At 40.6% G+C, this 18,512-nt stretch overlaps 1 protein-coding gene across 10 annotated transcripts in view; it reads right to left on the bottom strand.

Moving 5' to 3' along the window:
• Nucleotides 1-3,320: 3,320 nt before the first annotated feature.
• Nucleotides 3,321-18,512, bottom strand: part of Phtf1 (putative homeodomain transcription factor 1) — a 59,614-nt gene continuing 44,422 nt past the window's right edge. For 9 of the 10 annotated variants that reach the window (XM_045138609.1, XM_045138611.1, XM_004667553.3 and 6 more), the window contains 8 exons: nt 15,511-15,639; nt 14,657-14,929; nt 14,175-14,306; nt 12,944-13,030; nt 6,846-7,001; nt 5,452-5,547; nt 4,901-5,026; nt 3,321-3,828 (listed from right to left, as the gene is read on the bottom strand). In XM_045138609.1, coding sequence (XP_044994544.1) covers nt 3,808-3,828; nt 4,901-5,026; nt 5,452-5,547; nt 6,846-7,001; nt 12,944-13,030; nt 14,175-14,306; nt 14,657-14,929; nt 15,511-15,639 — 1,020 coding nt within the window. In that variant the 3' untranslated portion in view covers nt 3,321-3,807. The remainder of the gene's footprint in view (nt 3,829-4,900; nt 5,027-5,451; nt 5,548-6,845; nt 7,002-12,943; nt 13,031-14,174; nt 14,307-14,656; nt 14,930-15,510; nt 15,640-18,512) is intronic. The other variant, XM_045138607.1, reaches the window with a different exon arrangement.

The raw sequence follows: 18,512 nt of genomic DNA, 5'->3' as shown, positions 1-18,512 counted from the left end.
GGGAAGCTAGCCTGAGCTGCATAGTGCAACTTTTATCTCAAAAGTGAAACAAAATAAAACAAATGCATTGAAAGAGATTAGCAAATGAGTGAAGAATGAGTTACAAAAGTTGAACGCACAACAAAAGAAAAAAAAAAAACCCAGAATTTAAAAGGCTGAAAGGGATTGGAGAGATGGCTCCGTGGTTCAAGGCACTTGCTTGCAAAGCTTGCTGGCCTGAGTTCAATTCCCCAGGACCCACATAAAGCCAGATGCACAAAGTGCCACATGTACCTGGAGTTCTTCTGCAATGCCCATACTTTCTATCTCTCCTTGAAAATAAATAATATTTTTTAAAGACTTAAAAAATAATATGTGGTGGCGCACACCTTTAATCCCAGCACTTGAGAGGCAGAGGTAGGAGGATCGCCATGAGTTTGAGGCCACCTTGAGACTCCACAGTGAATTCCAGGTCAGCCTGGGCTAGAGTGAGATGCTACCTCGAAAAACCAAACAAACAACAAAAAAAACAGCTTGATCATCAAGGACGTGGGTGATGGCCTCAAGCAGCCTAACAGCAGAAAATCTGCATCCCCAAGAAAAGGAGGCTGGAGTACATAAAAGTTATTTTAAGAAACAAATTTTTTCTAAATCTGATCATGTCAAACTATGAACTATACATACATAAAATAATATGAAAACCATAAATCTCATATTCCTTAAGTCTATCAAACCCTAAGTACAAAAAATATGAAAACGATACCAACACACATAATTACATTGCACAAACTCAATGATAAAATCCTTTTTTTTGTTTGTTTTTCGAGGTAGGGTCTCACTCTAGCTCAGGCTGACCTGAAATTCGCTATGTAGTCTCAGGGTGGCCTCCTACTCATGGTTATCCTCCTACCTTCTGTATCCCAAGAGATGACATTCTTTTTTTTTTTTTTTTTTTTGAGGTAGGGTCTTACTCTAGCCCAGGCTGACCTGAAACTCACTTTGTAGCCACAGGTGATCTTGAACTCATGGTGGTCCTCCTACCTCAGGCTCCTGGGATTAAAGGTGTACACCACCACACTGGACAAAGAGAAAAACCTTAAAGGCAAAGTTAAAAGAGATAGTTACATACAGAGGAGAAAAGGTAAATGAAGCTGATATCTGGTCAGAAACAGTGAAATCTAAGAGGCAAGGAAGTAATTAAATTTGTTAACCTGGTTTTTATGCCCAGCAAAACTAGTTTACATAATAAAAATTAAAAACAGGATTTGGGGCTGTCTTCAAAACTACAGAAAAACCACTAGTGGATTCTAAATGATGAGATTTATATTTCACAAAAGAGACATACTCTTTTTTTCCAGAAGAATAGAGGGGCTGTAGATGTAGACAGCAAAACTTATTCAAAGAACCTGAATGCTGACACACTGGACTGGACTGTACATGTGGCAAAGGAGAAGAGTGTGGTAATTAGAAAGGGAGCCAGAAGCTGGGTGTTCAGAGTTGGTAACTGATGAAACATGAAGACAAAGGAGTCAAGTATGACTCCAAAGTTCCTGAATGGTCTGCTACATTTACATATAACTTCGCCAATTAATGAGTGAAAATTGAATAAGTGAAAAAAGTAACTGAAAAAAATTAGACCAAAATCATAAAGAACCCCTAAGAGTAAACTAGTAGAATTCACTATGTGAAAGCATGAATGTAAAAATAAAAATACAACAACCAGGCTGGAGAAATGCCTTAGCGGTTAAGGTGCTTGCCCGAGAAGTCTAAGTCAATTCCCCAGTACCCATGTAAAAGCCAAATGCACAAAGTGGCACCTACGTCTGGAATTTGCAGTAGCTAGAGGCCCTGGTATCCATTCTCTATCTCCCTCTTTCTCTTTCTCTCTAATAAATATATAAATATTAAAATAAAATAGAGCCTGTTTTCATAGGAGAAAATGATGAAGGCATCAGCTTTCTTCATCTGAAATCTACAGAACTCAATCTTAGGTTGGAGACAGCTGGTCCTTAAGGAAGACAATAAACCAGGGTATCAATGATCCACCTGTTAAAGACAATGAAGTATCCCTAGAACAATCCTTCAAAAAGTATAACACCTGGGCTGGGGAGATGGCTTAGCAGTTAAGGCACTTGCCTGCAAAGCCTAAGAACTCATGTTTGAATCTCCAGGTCCCATGTAAGCCAGACACATGGTGACGCAAGCACACAATGTCGCACATGCGCACAAAGGGGCGCATGCATCTGGAGTTCATTTGCAGTGGCTAAAGGCCCTGGTGCACCCACCCATTCTCTCTCTCGAATAAATAAGTGCAACTCCTATGTAATCTCACATTCTTGGTGATCCATTTCTAGTTCACCAACTCCACTTCCTATGTTTGTTCCCATCTTCACAGCTACAAATCAATTGAGATTTTACAGGAATGGTGGGTAATGATGTTTACAGAGGATTTACTGCACAGGTGCAATCTCATTAAACCTTAACAAGTCCATTAGGGAGTTTTTGTACTTACTGAGCAGTGAGAAAGTAGACATGAAAGGAGCAAATTTGTCCTTGGTTATGGTATACTTATTAGTTTTAGGGATAAGGATTTGAACTCAGAAAGATCTATCTAGCCACTGGCCCCTCAGGAGGTGTAAAGAACCTCACAAGACTTCCTACATATCAAAATCAGTGATTTTAAATGCATTGCAAAAAGTAATCAGGTTCCAGCCGGTGTTGTGGCAAATGCCTTTTTAATCCCAGCACTCAGGAGGCAGAGGTAGGAGGATCGCTGTGAGTTCGAGGCCACCCTGAGACTCCATAGAAAATCCCAGTCAGCCTGGGCTAGAGTGAGACCTACCTCGAAAAACCAAAAAAAAAAAAAGTAATCAGGTTTCACAAACTCTTACCATTAAAATGTTCAGGCTTCAGTTTTGCCTCAAGAGACTCTTCAAAGTAGGTATCTTAATAAGTAAGAAAGCTGGAACTTTCACTAAAAGACGTGTCTGTGTGTGTGTGTGTATGTGTGCGTGTAACAGAAAATGCTACTAAGAAAACCTACATCATCAGGCATAGGATGGCCAATTATAGCACCTGTAATTGTGTTGAGGGTTTGATACATGAAGCTGTACAACAAATAAACCATTAACATGGAAACCATGATATATGATGGACATGGGAGAGTGGTATTTGATGTCTCATGCTGTGTTACTTGGCATAACATATGCATCACTCCCCAACAATTATAGTTACTAGGAAAAACTCAGTATCATAAATTAAAATTTTCTCCACAATCGAACAGAAGCTCAGTTTAAAAGGTTATTTTCCTCCTCCAACAACAAAAAGCCTAGAAACTAAAATTCTCCAGTAAAGTTCTTTTATTTGGATTCAACGTAAAATAATTTAATCTCTCTTTGACAGAGAAATCGCCAATCCCATAGACTATAATAGAAAAGTACTAAATTTGTGTATTTCTAATAAAAGGTAATTGCTTCATGCTTTGGGCATCTATCATGGTTACCCCAAAAAATATTTGCAGTAAATATAATTATCACAGTACTTGAGGGTCCAGAATAAATGTCCTAACTTAGGAAAATGTCCTTGTGTTACTGTAACACAGTCTTTAGTCTGAGACCATTCACATTGTTTGAAAACCATGAACGTGCAGGTTTTAGCATGCACACCCCTAGTGGAAAAGGACTTGCTCCAGGTTGGTTTGGCAGAGCTGAGAGACCGGTACACGTGAACCAGCAGGTGGAGTCTCACAGTTTTCTACAAGCCATCTCTTTCCTCAGTGGGTGAGCACTGACGCCAGCCAATGGGGAGAGTCCAGGCATATGACTTGACTTATGACTTAATTTTCCACAGCTAAGAAAAGAAAATACCAAGAAAAAAGTTAGTTCTAAGACACACAGGTGGGATTCAGCAGTACATTTACTTGGCTATAAACCAAGAACCCTTTAGATAAGAAAATGAGGACTGGAGAGATGGCTTACTGGTTAAGACGCCTGCCTGTGAAGCCTAAGGACCCAGGTTCTATTCCCCAGTACCCATGAAAGCCAGATGTGCAAGGTGCATTAGTTCCTGTTCAGTAGCTGGAGGCCCTGGCACAACCATTCTCTCTCTCTCACTGCCTCTTCTCATCTCTCTCAAGTAAATAAATAAATAAAATATTAAAAAAAGAAAGAAAATGACACCAACTCTGCAGCCGTGTATGTCATGGAAAAAAAAAAAACATTAAAATTTTCCATGATCAAAGCCAGGCATGGTGGTGCATGCCTTTAATCCTAGCACTTGGGAGACAGGGGCAGGAGGACCACTGTCAGTTTGAGGCTACCCTGTATAGTGTTTCACCTACATAGTCAAACAAACAAAAATTCCCATGATTAGGGGCTGAAGCCAGATACACAAAGTGGCCCATGCATCTGTAGTCTTATTTGCAGTGGCTGGAGGCCCTGGTGTGACCATTCTCTCCCCCCCCACCTCTCTCTCTCTCCCCCCCCCTTTCTCTTCCCCCCTCTCTCCTCCCTCCCTCCATCCCTCCCTCCATCTCTATTTATTTGCTTTTCCCTGTCTCTCTCAAATAAATAAATAAAAACAAAATATTTTAAACTTTTTTCCATGATCAAGAACGGTACCCCACAGTTTATGTATTTATTGTTGGATTTCCTTCATTCTTCCTCTGTATTTTCCCAAGGGCACAGTAACACCTCTACCCTGAACATGCTGTTAAACTGACATGAAATTCAGAGCCTATTTTTAGCTTGAGAAGCTCAGTGTATTGTACATGAGTAAGATGAGTAAGCTCAGCTAAGAAGCCTGGGAACCACCTAGCAATATCGTCTTTGCCTTATAGTTCTTCCGTGTAACTCCTGTGACATATACAGTGCGCACACATGAGTTATGACACACAAGATGCTACCGTAGCAATCACACTCACTCTTATGTTAAACCCTAGAAGATCACTGATGACTCCTGAGACAGCAGAAAGGATGACTACTCTCGTGATATTGTAGATTAAGGGGTTCATCGTCAGTCCATATAGTCTAAAAGGTGTGTCCAGCTCCTACAAAACATGGAAGAACTGAAATGAGACCCATGGCTTTCCAAGAGCTGTAAGGATTTCACACTAGGTTCCAGGTCTTGGGTGAGGATGCTTCTTTCCTTAACAATGCTCCAGAGACTGTAAGAGCTACAAGATGGCAAGCCTCACACCACCTTTACCAGACAACTGGCTGCTGCACAATGTGTCAGCACCCTCAGCTCTGCTCCCAGAGGCACTGGCATTGCATGATTTGTTTTCTGACTGGGTGATGGGAGCTACTCTGCCCCCAGCCTTGCCTCCAAGAGCTCTACATTCTTGGTTCTAGCCTGGGCTCCCAGGGCTCCTGCCCTGGGGTAAGGGTGGGGGTAGGGGACATCCACTTTTTGTTTTCTTCCAAGAAGAAGCTAACCTAACTCATACTGTAGTAAGCAGAAGATATTACTTACTTTTAACAGCTTGGTGGACAGCTTTAATACATTGTTTACTAAAGTGAGCTGTTCTTTCTTATTTGGCTTTTTTTCCATCTTAAGATATAAATTAATCTAAGGGAAGAAATAGATTAAGGTAAATTTCATAGAAAAAGTATATATACACTGCATATAGTCTGCCAGGTTACAAGAATCATTTTTCAAAAAAAATGAATTTTGAGGGGCTAAAGAGATGGCTTTGTGGTTAAGGTGCTTGCCTGCAAAGCCAAAGGACCCTGGTTTGATTTCCTAGGACCCACATAAGCCAGATGCACAAGGTGGTGTCTGGAGTTCGTTTGCAATGGCTGGATGCCCTGGAGCACTCATTTGCTCGCTCCCTCTCCCTCTCTCTGCCTCTTTCTCTCTCTCAAATAAGTAAAAATAATTTTTAAAAAAAATGAATTTCAAACTTCCAGTAGCTGAAGAGCACATGTCATGCTCTAGCTCTATTTATTTCATCCCTCATCAATATCCCTTTGGCAAAGAAAAGCTACTTAGTGAAGATAAATTATGATTCAAGTATCAAAGCAATGAAAAAACTAATTGTAATATAACATGATCAGCAAGCAAACTCTTTAATTCAAAACTATATCTTATTTATCTCAGTGTTTCCCAAGCTATCTAATGTCTTCACTAAACATTTATGAAAAGAGGGCTGATAGCTGCTTTTAGCTTATTAATTCCTTATTTTTCCTCTAAGAAGGAAAGATTCCACTACTAGACTCTAAGGCAAACAAAAGTTTCCAGAAAAACTTGAATTTAAAAAATCAAAATTTTAAAAAGTTACATTATACTTCTCCCTGTTTACAGGAAGCACTTCTCCGTCTGAGTATGTGTACACATGAAAAGAGTATTTTCTAAATATGAACAGAAAAGAAATTCAAAAAGCTGATAAGTTATTAACTGACAAAAATGGGATTAAAAGTATGAACTAATGCTACCAAAATACCATTATATTAAAGAAAGTATCTTTAGTCCATTAGATCTTAGTTCTCACAGTCCTGGGAACAAGTAGGGAAGATGATATGTCCATTTTATATGGAGTTGAAAGTTACATAGCAGAAAAGTAACATGATTCCTAGAAAGTCATCACTTGAGGTTAAAGGCTGTTCCTCCAAAGCTGTCAGCCCAGTTCAACTGCAAGGCCACCCCACATAAGCCATATGCAAAAAAAAATGGTACAAGTGTCTCATGTTGGCAACAAGAGACCCTGGCACTCCCGTCCCCCCACCCCCAACCACATATACACAGTTATTAACAAAAAGCAAAGAATGGTAACTAGACAGTGATTTAGTCCCAAGTCTTCAACATAGCCGTGACAATACATAATGTCATCCTAACCACTGAGCAAAGCTGACAGGGCCAAAAAATACCTGTTCAGTAAGTAATATAGAAACATTGCTGTATTTCTTATTGGTTTCAGACCCCAGTGAGGCCAGCCGTAGCAAGAAAAGTAATAAAGCTGTTTCCCAGATCAAAAACTCCCAGTTGTAAGCATCATTCAGGAAAGTCTTGTGGCCTTGGAGCACCTATATTAAAAGACCCAAGAAAAGTATTTTCAATTTATCTTAAAAATCATGTCATTATTCTTTATTAGGCTTTTATTTTATTTTAATTTTTTTTTTTTTTGAGGTAGAGTCTCACTCTAGCCAAGGCTGACTTAGAATGCACTATGGAGTCTCAGGGTGGCCTTGAACTCACAGTGATCCTACCTCTGCTTCCCGAATGCTTGGATTAAAGGCGTGCACCACTATTCTTTATTAGTTTTAAAACACCATCAATAGCCCAAAATTTTAATAATGCAAAAGATTTGAATAATCAATAATTAGCCAGGATTTATTTCTCTACTTTCCCTAAATATTTTTCCTCTGCATGAAAGATAGGAAAGGTCTATAAATAACAAGGATGGAGAAAACATAACACAGTAAGATAAAAGATGCATTCACAGCTCCTTCAGTCACCAGTGACCCCTCAGATCAAAGTGTTAAAAGTGTGAGTGACATGTCTAATGAGCTCTCTAAAATAGCATTGTTCACTCAACTGGTATAACTAGAACATCCTAAGGTTCAGTTCTTGGTTGTTTGAAGATCCAAATAATAACAGCAGCCACAGCTACCATTTATTGAGTGTCTTTAATGTGTCAACTTTTCTAATAAAAGATTTGCTGCTTGTAAGACTTGTTGACTTCACAGTAGTTTACTCAAGAAAGCCCAAGAAAGTTAATTTGTTGAAAAATATACAAAGAACTCTCACAGAAACCAAACAATAGATCTTTTAACAAACAATAATTCACCAAGCAACAACCTTTTTACTTCCTCCTCCCTTAGGGGCTGGTTAGGCTCCAACCTCTGGTCCTCTTGACCAACTCCATTGCTTTAAAAGACTCATGTTTCTGATCATCTTATAGATTTATCAATCTACTAAACACAGATTTTTTTTTGGTTTTTTAAAAATATTTTTATTTGTTTATTTGCTAGCAGAAAGAGCAGAGCAAACAAAACTCCAGATATATGTACCACTTTGTGCATCTGGCTTTACCCTCAGTACTAGAGAATCAAACCTGATTCTTAGGCTTTGCAGGCAAGTACCTTAACCACTGAACCATCTCTCTAGACCTCCTTTTATTTTGAGGTACAGTCTCACTCTAGTCTGGGCTGACCTGGAACTTTCGATGTAGTCTCAGGCTGGCTTCAAACAGTGATCCTCCTACCTCGGCCTCCCAAGTCCTGGGCCTAAGGGCATATGCCATCACACCTGGCAAAACAGATTTTTTTTTTTTTTGGAGGTAGGATCTCACTCTAATCCAGGCTGATCTGGAATTCACTCTGTAGTCTCAGACTGGCCTCAAACTCACAGTAATGCTCCTACCTCTGCCTCCTGAGTGTTGGGATTAAATGTATATGCCACCACACCCAGCAAAACCATAGACTCTTAAACAGAGAAAAATATAACTAGAAATAAGACTAACAACTGACTTCTAAAGAAAAAAAAATATATGGGGATCAAATGAATACTAAAAGAACTGAAAGAAATTAACTGGCAACCTAGAATTCTACTCACAATAAACAATATCCTTCAAAAATAAAAGTGATCAAAGTTTTTCAGTAAGAAATAACTGAAAGAACTTATCACTAGCAGACTGACTCTAAAATAAATGCCAAATTACTCAAGTTGGAGGAAAAGAAATTCCAAGAAGCACAAATATTCAGGGAACAACGAAAAGCAATAAATGTGTGGGTAAATATGTAAGTGGAAAATTGACTATGCAGAACAATAATAATCACTTTGGATCTTAAATATATATGAAATTTAAGTAATGGGAAATAACACAAAAGATAAATGAATAAATGAGGCAGAGTGTTCTAAGTTCCCAGCATTATCATGGAAGCTGTAAATTAATTATCCCATTAGACTACACTAAGCCAATCATCTTATTAGATATAACTAAGATAATCTTATCATTCAAACTATAGTAAGAGAATGTACAAGCTAGTGAAATTACATGGAATATTAAGGGATATCTCATTATTAGAAAGGCAACAAGATAATAGAGAAAAACAAAACAAGCGAGCCAAACTTGTATTTGCAGCTACAGTAATTATGTTTAACTGAAAGGCCAGGTACTCTAAAAGATTAAGACTGTAAGGTTGGAGTAAGAAACAAGCAACCAAGATAGCACATTCTGATGTAAGAGACACAACCAGAGTATTGGAACAAAAGATCTTTTTGTTTCTTTGTTGTGACTGGGCTTCATGCAACCTAGGCTATGTGACTAAGTACAACCTTGAACTCCTGATTCTGCTACCTCCAACTCCCAAGTGCTGGGATAAAAGGCATGTGCCACCATACCTGGCTAGAAAGAGAGACATAAGATTAAAACACACACACACACAAACACACACACACACAGTAGCCTCTTTTCTTGATTTAAAAAAAAAAAAAACCACATGACAACTAACTGTAATGTATAATTGATTCAGAATTGGATCTTGCATTCAGAAAAAAAAGCAATTCCATAAGGACTAAAAGTCAATGTGGTGGAAAGGTGGACAACAATTCTAACTTTGGATATACCCAGTGTTACAAGCCTTGAGATACACGAGCAGCCAGCCAGACATCACACCTGATGTCACCTGACCACTCAGAAGACTGATGACTGAACACTCATTTTTGTTTTGTTTGAGACAGGGTCTCAGGTAACTTAGGCTGGCCTTGATCTCACTATGTATCCAAAGATGACCTTGATAAGACCCTATTGCTCAAGACTCCACATCCTTGTGCTACAAGATCACTAAGAAATCAAGCTGGAGATGAGCTGAAAACCTCCTCCCTGTGGACCAGCTGACAGAAAGGTGGAAAAAGCTATGCTGCATGCAGCCCTATGGGAGAGAGAAGTCATCAGTGGTAATAAACAACAGTGGACACTGAAAGCCTTAAGTTTAGACAGCCAAGCCAAATGACCCACAACAGTGGCATGTCTGTTATGGGGGAAATCCACCACTCTAATTGGACTAGAGGCCCACTCCACAGGAAGGAATACAAGCCTGGTACTAAAAACCTAGTCAAAAGCTTATGGTGGGGAAGATGATGAGCCTTAGGAGTGTAATGTCTGCAAGTGCCTGGCTAAATGCATATATTATGCTCACCAAACTGCTCTGTAAGCACTTAACATTCATACCTACCTATTAATGCTACTCTCACTTTTGGTTAGAAAAGCTTCTCTTTTCTAATGACAGTGACCTCTGGGATGGCTCAAAAGGTACCATAGGGCTGAGAAGAAGTGGCAGAGGAGTGTTCAGCACTGAGACATCTCTATAACACCTTCCAAGACTCAGGGTCCATTTCAGAAGAGGTGACAGAAAGAAAGTAAGAGCCAAAGGAAGGGTAGGATTGTTTACAATGCAATCTTTCAGACACAAATTGGCCTTGATATCCATGACCTTGTGATGCCTAGTACTACCTACACAAGACCCTCATAATAAAAGGAAAAGTTAGCCGGGCACGGTAGCGCACGCCTTTAATCCCAGCACTCGGGAGGCAGAGGTAGGAGGATTGCCATGAGTTCAAGGCCACTCTGAGATGACAGAGTTAATTCCAGGTCAGCCTGGACTAGAATGAGACCCTACCTCAAAAAAACAAAAAAAAAAAAAAAAAAGGAAAAGCTGATGACATCAAAAGAAAAGAGAGACTAATTAAGAAGGGGAGGGAATTCAGGCATGGTGGTGCACACCTTTAATCCCAGCACTCGGGAGGCAGACGCAGGAGGATCACCATGAGTTCAAAGCCACCCTGAGACTTCTCAGAGAATTCCAGGCAATTCCAGGTCAGCCTAGGCTAGAGTAAGACCCTGCCTCAAAAAAAAGGGCTGGAGAGATGGCTTAGTGGCTAAGGTGTTTGCCTGTGAAGCCAAAGGACACAGGTACAATTCCCCAGGACCCATGTAAGCCAAATGTACAAGGGTCACATGTGTCTGGAGTTTGTTTGCAGTGGCTAAAGGTCTTGGTATTCCCATAAAAAGTAAATAAATAAAAAGAAGAGAAGGGAATATGATGGAGGGTAGAGTTATGAAAGGGAAGGTGGGGGAGAAGAGGGAATTGACATGGTTTATGGTCTGTAATTACCGAATTTGTCAATAAAAAAGTTTAAGAAAAAAAGATGATCATGAATTTCTGATCCTCCTGCCTCCGCCTCCCAGGTGCTGGTTTACAGACAACTGCCACCAGACTTGGCTGAGGATCACTGGCCTGGACTACAGAGTGAGATCTGTCTCAAACATATCAGATTTAAGCATAAACCTCTAACTACAGCAAAAAACAGACCAAAACTGAGTACTATGGCTTAAGCAATGCAACTAATAAGCCTGGTTAAACCAACATACATAGGATATTGCTCACAATGACAGAACACAAATCCCCAAGGCACTGATGAAGACTTAACAAGGCCGAACCATATATGCTGGACAATAACACAACTATCTACTCATTTCCAAGGTCTGAAACTGAGTATACTCTCTGTCCACTGCACAATGGGAGAATCCAAGGGAAGCCTATAATTCTTCATCTGCAGGAAGAGTGAACATACTTAAGATGGGAGGACTTGTCAGAGGAACCACAAGGGCCTTCAGGATAGTCGCCACTGCCAAGATTTGAATGGTAGATTATAACTTACTAGATAAAAGTAAATGAATGAGGGCTAGAGAGATTGCTCAGTGGTTAATGATCTTGCCTGAAAAGCCTAAGGACCTGAGTTTTATTCCCCAGTACCCATGTAAAGCCAGATGCACAAGGTGGCACATGCATCTGGAGTTTGTTTGCAGTGGATTGAGGCCCTGGTGCATACACAATCTCTCGCCCCCCTGCCCCAACTTGCCTTTTTCTCTTACACTCTCTCAAATAAATAACTATTTTTAAAAATGAACTCATTGGGCTGGACAGATGGCTTAGCAGTTAAGGTGTTTGCCTGCAAAGCCAAAGGACCTTGGTTAGATTCCCAGGACCACTTAAGCCAGATGGACAGGTGGTGCATGTGTCTGGAGTTCATTTACAGTGGCTGGAGATTCTGGTGTATCCATTCTCTCTCTCTCTTTCTCTCTCTCTTCTTTCTATCTCTGCCTGACTCTCTCTCAAATAAATAAATAAAAAATACTTTTAAAAATGAACTCATTATCCCACAGTATAATAAAAATAAACAATAAATGAATGAGAAAGTTCACTCTTAAAGTGAGAACAAATAAATGTAGAAAGAATGATAAAAGTTAGACAATCACTACATGCAGCTATCAGGGTATGATAGTTTTACTGTCAAAAATTGTCAGGTAAGGGCTAGAGATATGGCTTAGTGGTTAAGGCATTTGCCTGCGAAGCCAAAGGACTCAGGTTTGATTACCCAGGACCCACATAAGCCACATGCACAAGGTGGTACATGCGTCTGGAGTTCATTTACAGGGGCTGAAGGCCCTGGCGTGCCCAGTATCATTCTCTCTCTCTATTTCTCTGCCTCTTTCTCTCTCTCTCAAATAAATTGCCAAGTAAAATTGAACTAGAATTATTATTTTTTATTTATTTATTTGAGAGCAACAAACAGGCAGAAAGAGAAAGAGAGAGAAAGAATGAGCAAGCCAGGGCTTCCAGCCACAGCAAATGAACTCCAATTGCGTGCGCCCCCTTGTGCATCTGGCTAACGTGGGTCCTGGGGAATGGAGCCTTGAACTGGGGTCCTTAGGCTTCCCAGACAAGCACTTAACCGCTAAACCATCTCTCCAGCCCAAACTAGAATTATTTTAAGAGTCATGAAAAACCTCCAAATTACCTGTATTCATTTCAAAATGTCTAAAGAAGTTACTAAGTATTAAAAATCAAAAGAAAGTACATGTATTTAAAAATACATATGTTTAAGCCCACCCTGTGTCAAACAGAATGTGAGCCATAGAATAGAAGTTGTAAGTTTCACTGAAGCCGATATGAACATTTACCTGAGCACAGCAAATGAAAGCAATGGACAGCGTCAATAAGAAGACCGAAGACACAACTACATCCACGGAGCGCTGTGGCCCCCGCCTCTGGAAAGTGAGCACAAATGTCAGGGTTTCAGCTTACTGCCAGAGGGCCACAACCCTCACACACCATTCACACTTTGAATTTTACTACATAGTTTGCAAGAATGTTCTGGCTTAGGATATTAACATTTCAGGTATCATCAACTTGATGCACTGAAATTCATGTTTTCCCAAATCAAGAGAGTGACTGAGCTGGGCGTGGTGGCATGCACCTTTATTTAATCCCAGCACTCAGGAGGCCAAAGGAGGAAGACAATGTGAGTTCAAGGCTACCCTGAGACTACATAATGAATTCTAGGTCAGCTTGGGCTAGAATGAGAACCTAACTCGAAACAAAGAAACAAAAAAGAAAGTGTTACTGGGCTGGAGAGATGGCTTAGCGGTTAAGTGCTTGCCTGTGACACCTAAGGACCCCGGTTCGAGGCTCAATTCCCCAACACCCACATTAGCCAGATGCACAAGGGGGCGCATGCGTCTGGAGTTCGTTTGCAGTGGCTGGAAGCCCTGGCGTGCCCATTCTCTCTCTATCTGCCTCTTTCTCTCTCTGTCACTTTCAAATAAATAAATAAAAATAAACCAAAAAAATTTTTAAAAAGTGTGACTAATTCATTAATATATAGTTTCAGCTAGGATATTTCCCAAAGTTAGAAAAATATATAATATTTAATTTATCACAGTCCTTGGAAATTTAATTCTTCCTTGTCCTCCTTCTGCCTTGATTTACCCTAATTAGCTTTTCAGAAAGATCATGTCTAACTTAGTATGCAGCAAGTCTGTCAGACACTGAATAATCTGTCCTACAGCCAGAACTGCACTGCACTGAGCTCTACTGAGTAACTGCTGCCAGCAATGTCACCAGGATGTTTTCTGCACAGTCTTAATTCTAGTGTTAACAAAAGAAAAAAGAAAAGAAAAAAGAAGGGCTGGAGAGATGGCTTAGTGGTTAAGGCGTCTGCCTGTGAAGCCTAAGGACCCAAGTTAGAATCCCCAGGTCCCATGTAAACCAGATGCCCAGGAAGCACACGCATCTGGAGTATGGAAAGGACAGAGGCTTTGGCACACCCATTCATATTCATTCTCTCTCTTTCTCTGCCTTTTCTGTTTCAAATAAATAAATAAAAATAAAATATTTTTTTTAAAAACCCACCTTTAGATAGGAGCGCAGTGATAGCCATATCTTAATGTTCTCCACTTTTTTAAGTCTGAAATGAGGTATTTCATATTTCCTAGCTTTCCTGGCAGAAGTAATATGGCTGAAGAGTTTTGCAAATAAAAATCTCTAGGGGAGGTTAAAAAAATGACAAAGTAAAATATACATATGTGTCTCTGGGTATGTTCTCAAATAACAATCAAAAATATTCCTAAGGTATATATTTAGTTTTTCAAAAACATCATCACTTTGCGACCACATAAATTATGGATAAACAGTGCCAGTGCGAAGCAGCCAGTGAGCAGAGCTATTTATTTCTATACACAAGGCTCAGCAAAACCTCAATTATAACATGTAATGTGCAAATAGTCAACAACACAAACATTAAATGCACAAGCACATTTAAGAGAACAAAAACAACTCAATGGAATATCATATATAAGAACATAAGGAAGAAATTTTATTTATTGTCCACTGACCTGTTTATATGTTCTTTCTGCCACACACATCATAAAAAAAAACATCCAAGTAAGACATAATCTTTCAAAAAAATTAATTATAGACAAAATAATAATAGGTGTAACAGGTGGTGCCCCACAAAAGAGAGTTAAGATCTCTTCTGCTGAAATGGACTTTAGTTGGTCAAAGCTCTTCTCACGGAAAAGTCGGTATAAAAAAGGAAAAAATGCTAATCCAATGGTGACGACATTTCCCAGCATCTGGTAACCTACTCCTTGCTGATATGCATTAACCTGGGAATGGATTTAAGATTTCCATTATAAGTGCAGAGAGAGTGAGTCACACACAAGTAGTTATCAGGTACTATCTACAACGCAGAACACAACTTCAGATGCATCACTAACGCAGGGACATGGGCTAGCTGGCCTTCTAGCTCACACATGACAGCCCCAGTCTCAATCTCAGCAACAGGAGGGGAAGGTGGAGAAATTCATGACTTACTACATGCTAGGAATGTCTGAAGAACAAATCTAAATGCCTCATGGTGCTAACAGGCTATATATAACCAAGTAAAGATTCTGAGTAAAAACTGCAAACTACATGTACTGCAAAAACCAAGCTCCGCCAGGTATGGTGGTTTAGCCTTTAATCCCAGCATTTGGGAGGCCGAGGTAGGAGTATTGCTGTGAATTTGAGGCCACCCAAAGACTACATAGTGAATTCCACATCAGCCTGGGCTAGAGTGAGACCTACTTCAAAAAACAAAACAAAACAAAACAAAAAAAGTTTCATTGCTTTCAACATCAAGTAGCTTCTTACAAATAGCCCTGATCTACAGGTACATTTTTCAAAACTGCACCAGACACAACCTTACCCTGCTCATGATGACACCACTGATTTCCAGCACAGACATGTCCATCTTCTTGCATTCGTTTCCTTCCCAGATTATTGCGCTAACTCGCTCAGATGCAGGACTCGAGTTTTGAAGCCAGAATAAATGGTTCTGGGAAGAAAAATTTACAACTGTTTCTGTACAGTCCTTTCCTGCAATACCTTTTCTTTCCCTCTGTGAAGTCTCTAGACTACAGCACCCTGTGCTCAGGCTCATCAGTCCATTCTCTCTCGCACAAAGTTCATCACTCCCAGAACCGCTCTTTGATGCTGACTCCTGGTCCCTTTTTGTTTACGAAGCTAAGTGCTTCCTCCAGTGAGGAGAGGTAGGATCCAGCTCGCTTCTCTCTCTGTATGGATGTGAGAAGCTTGGTGTATTCACATGAGACAAGGAAGTAAATATCTTTAGATGACAAGACTACATTGGGAATAGCAGCAAGTAAGGTGGGAAAGATGCCAAGCAGCCCTAGAGAACACAATGAGAATGGAAGAGTAGCCCTTTCTGGCCTAACAAGGGCTCAACAAAGCATAGACGGGTCACATTCAAGAGAGCATCACAATGAAAACAGCCCCCTCCTCTGCCAGGGTCTGTTATTTCCAACATGCTCCTCTCCAGAGCTGAGCCTGATTCTGCTGTGAAATTAAAAACCAATACTTGGGCTGGGCATGGTGGCATATACCTTTAATCCCAGCACTCGGGAGGCAGAGGTAGGACGATTGTCATTGAGTTGGATTTGGAAGTCACCCTTCCAGGTCAGCCTGAGCTAGAGTGAGACCCTGCCTCAAAAAACTAAAAAAAACAAACAAACAAACAAACAAAAAAAACGTAATATTTAGGAGGCTGAGACAGACAGAAGGGTAGTAAGTTTAAGGTTATTCTGGACTACATAGCAAATGGCAGCCAGCCTGAACAACAAGGCAAAAGGACAGCCAGGCTTTCTGCACAATAGCCTACAGCATCTTGAAGGAGACAGTGACTGGACAGCTCAGGAAGGAAAGAATCTGCAGGAAAAGATTCCAGAAGGAAGCCCAGCACTCCCACTAAGACCTGCCTGGAAAATAAAAAGAAGTAAAGCCAAAGAATGGGTCTCAGAGGAAAGCTTCTTCCCAGTGAAAGAAACTACAGGCAAAGCGCCACTCCTAAGACCTGGGTGCAGATATACAACAGGAGGTCCACGGAGTTCCACCATACAGGTGTGGAGCAGAAAAGGAATCACCAGAGAAAAAGCTATAGTGCAACAAAAAGAAAAAAGAATGGATGCAAAAAACCCAAAGGAAGAAAAGGAGAGTGGCATGGTTGGGTCTTAATTCTGGAAGTATCTCTCTAGCTGTAGTGAGGAAAACGCAAGGAGGGGACAGCATAGAGAAACAGCTGTGGTGATCCACATGACAGAGGTGAGAGATAATGGAGCTCACGCCAAGCAGAGAGGAAAGTTGAAGATACTCAGACACCCAGGGAGATGCAGTAGAGTCAAGAATGAGTCCAAGAAGAGAAACAAGCTGGGAGCTGGAGACTGGGAAATGTTCTAACCCGTGTTTACATTACTCAATTATTTCAGCTGTGTCTTAACCACATCCTACTGTGCAAGCCCCGATCATCATGATGGTGTGCACAACTAGAACACATAATTCAGATGAGTGATAGGCTAGGTGTGAGAATGCTAGCTTCAAACTCTGCCAGGCACGGTGGTACATGTCTTTAATACCAGCACTCAGGAGGGTCACAATGAGTTTGAGGACAGCCTGGGCTACAGTGGGAGTTCAGGTCAGCCTAGGCTAGAGTGAGGTCCTTTGCCCCACCTCCCCCAAAAAGGTCTCTGACAGCAAAATTAGAAAAGGTGGCACAAATAATGATAAAAAGTGTGTTGTTTCGTTTCTAGGTTGGCTTTTTGGGGGGAGATAACTAGGGATTGAACCTATGCTAAGCAAGTGTTGTACCAACTGAGCTATATATCCACAGCCCTCTTTGAACTTTTTATTTACTTATTTTGTTTTTTCAAGGTAGAGTCTCACTCTAGCCCAGGCTGACCTAGAATTCATTATGTAGACTCAGGGTGGCCTCAAACTCACAGTGATCCTCCTACCTCCCAAGTACCAGGATTAAAGGCGTGCCACCACACCAGGCTGTACTTTTTAATTTGAGGCAGGGTCTCACTAAATTGCTCAAGGTGGCCTTGAATTCATTCTAGTCCATTACGCTTTGAACTTATGTGCCTCTTGCCTCAGCCTCCCAAGTAGCTGGGGTTTCTCCAGTGCCACCAGGCCCAGCCTGAATAGTTGTTTATTTCATATGTATTTAATGACATGGGCTTTTTCCATTTTTTAAGAAAATGTATTATTGAAATCACCATACACTAGAATCAATAAAATTCAGTAATTTAAAAAATGTTGGGGAGATGGCTCAGTAGCTAAGAGCACTTGTGGCACAAGCATGAGGACCTGAGAGGGCCTTAGGCCATTTGCATTAGATAACCCAACATCTATGTAAACAACTAGGTGTGGCCACACATGCATGTGGAGAACAGAGACCAGAGAATTGCTGGGTGTCATGAAAAGACAGCTCCAAGAAAAGAGAGACTTCATTTCAGGGAAAGACACAATGAACTATCAAAGCCAGCAGACAGACATTCTCCTTTGGCTTCCATATGCTCACACATGAGACACGTGGTACACACACACACACACACACACACACACATACACACACACACACACTCACACACACACAAGCATACACCACACATACCACAAACATCTACTGCTTCCCTGCAGTACAAACATAAATATGAAACTTTTCCCATAAATTCAACAGCTTTGTCAATCAAAACAAAACAAAACTACATTTGTTACTATTTGCAAAGCAATTTGAAAACACTTAGGTAAAAAAACAAAGAACTAGGGCTGGAGAGATGGCTTAGCGGTTAAGCGCTTGCCTGTGAAGCCTAAGGACCCCGGTTTGAGGCTCGGTTCCCCAGGTCCCACGTT

Source organism: Jaculus jaculus, chromosome 19, assembly GCF_020740685.1.
Source record: "Jaculus jaculus isolate mJacJac1 chromosome 19, mJacJac1.mat.Y.cur, whole genome shotgun sequence".
NCBI classification, from domain to species: domain Eukaryota; kingdom Metazoa; phylum Chordata; class Mammalia; order Rodentia; family Dipodidae; genus Jaculus; species Jaculus jaculus.
The sequence above is the reverse complement of the archived record's forward strand: the minus strand, read 5'-3'. Positions and strand labels throughout refer to the sequence as shown.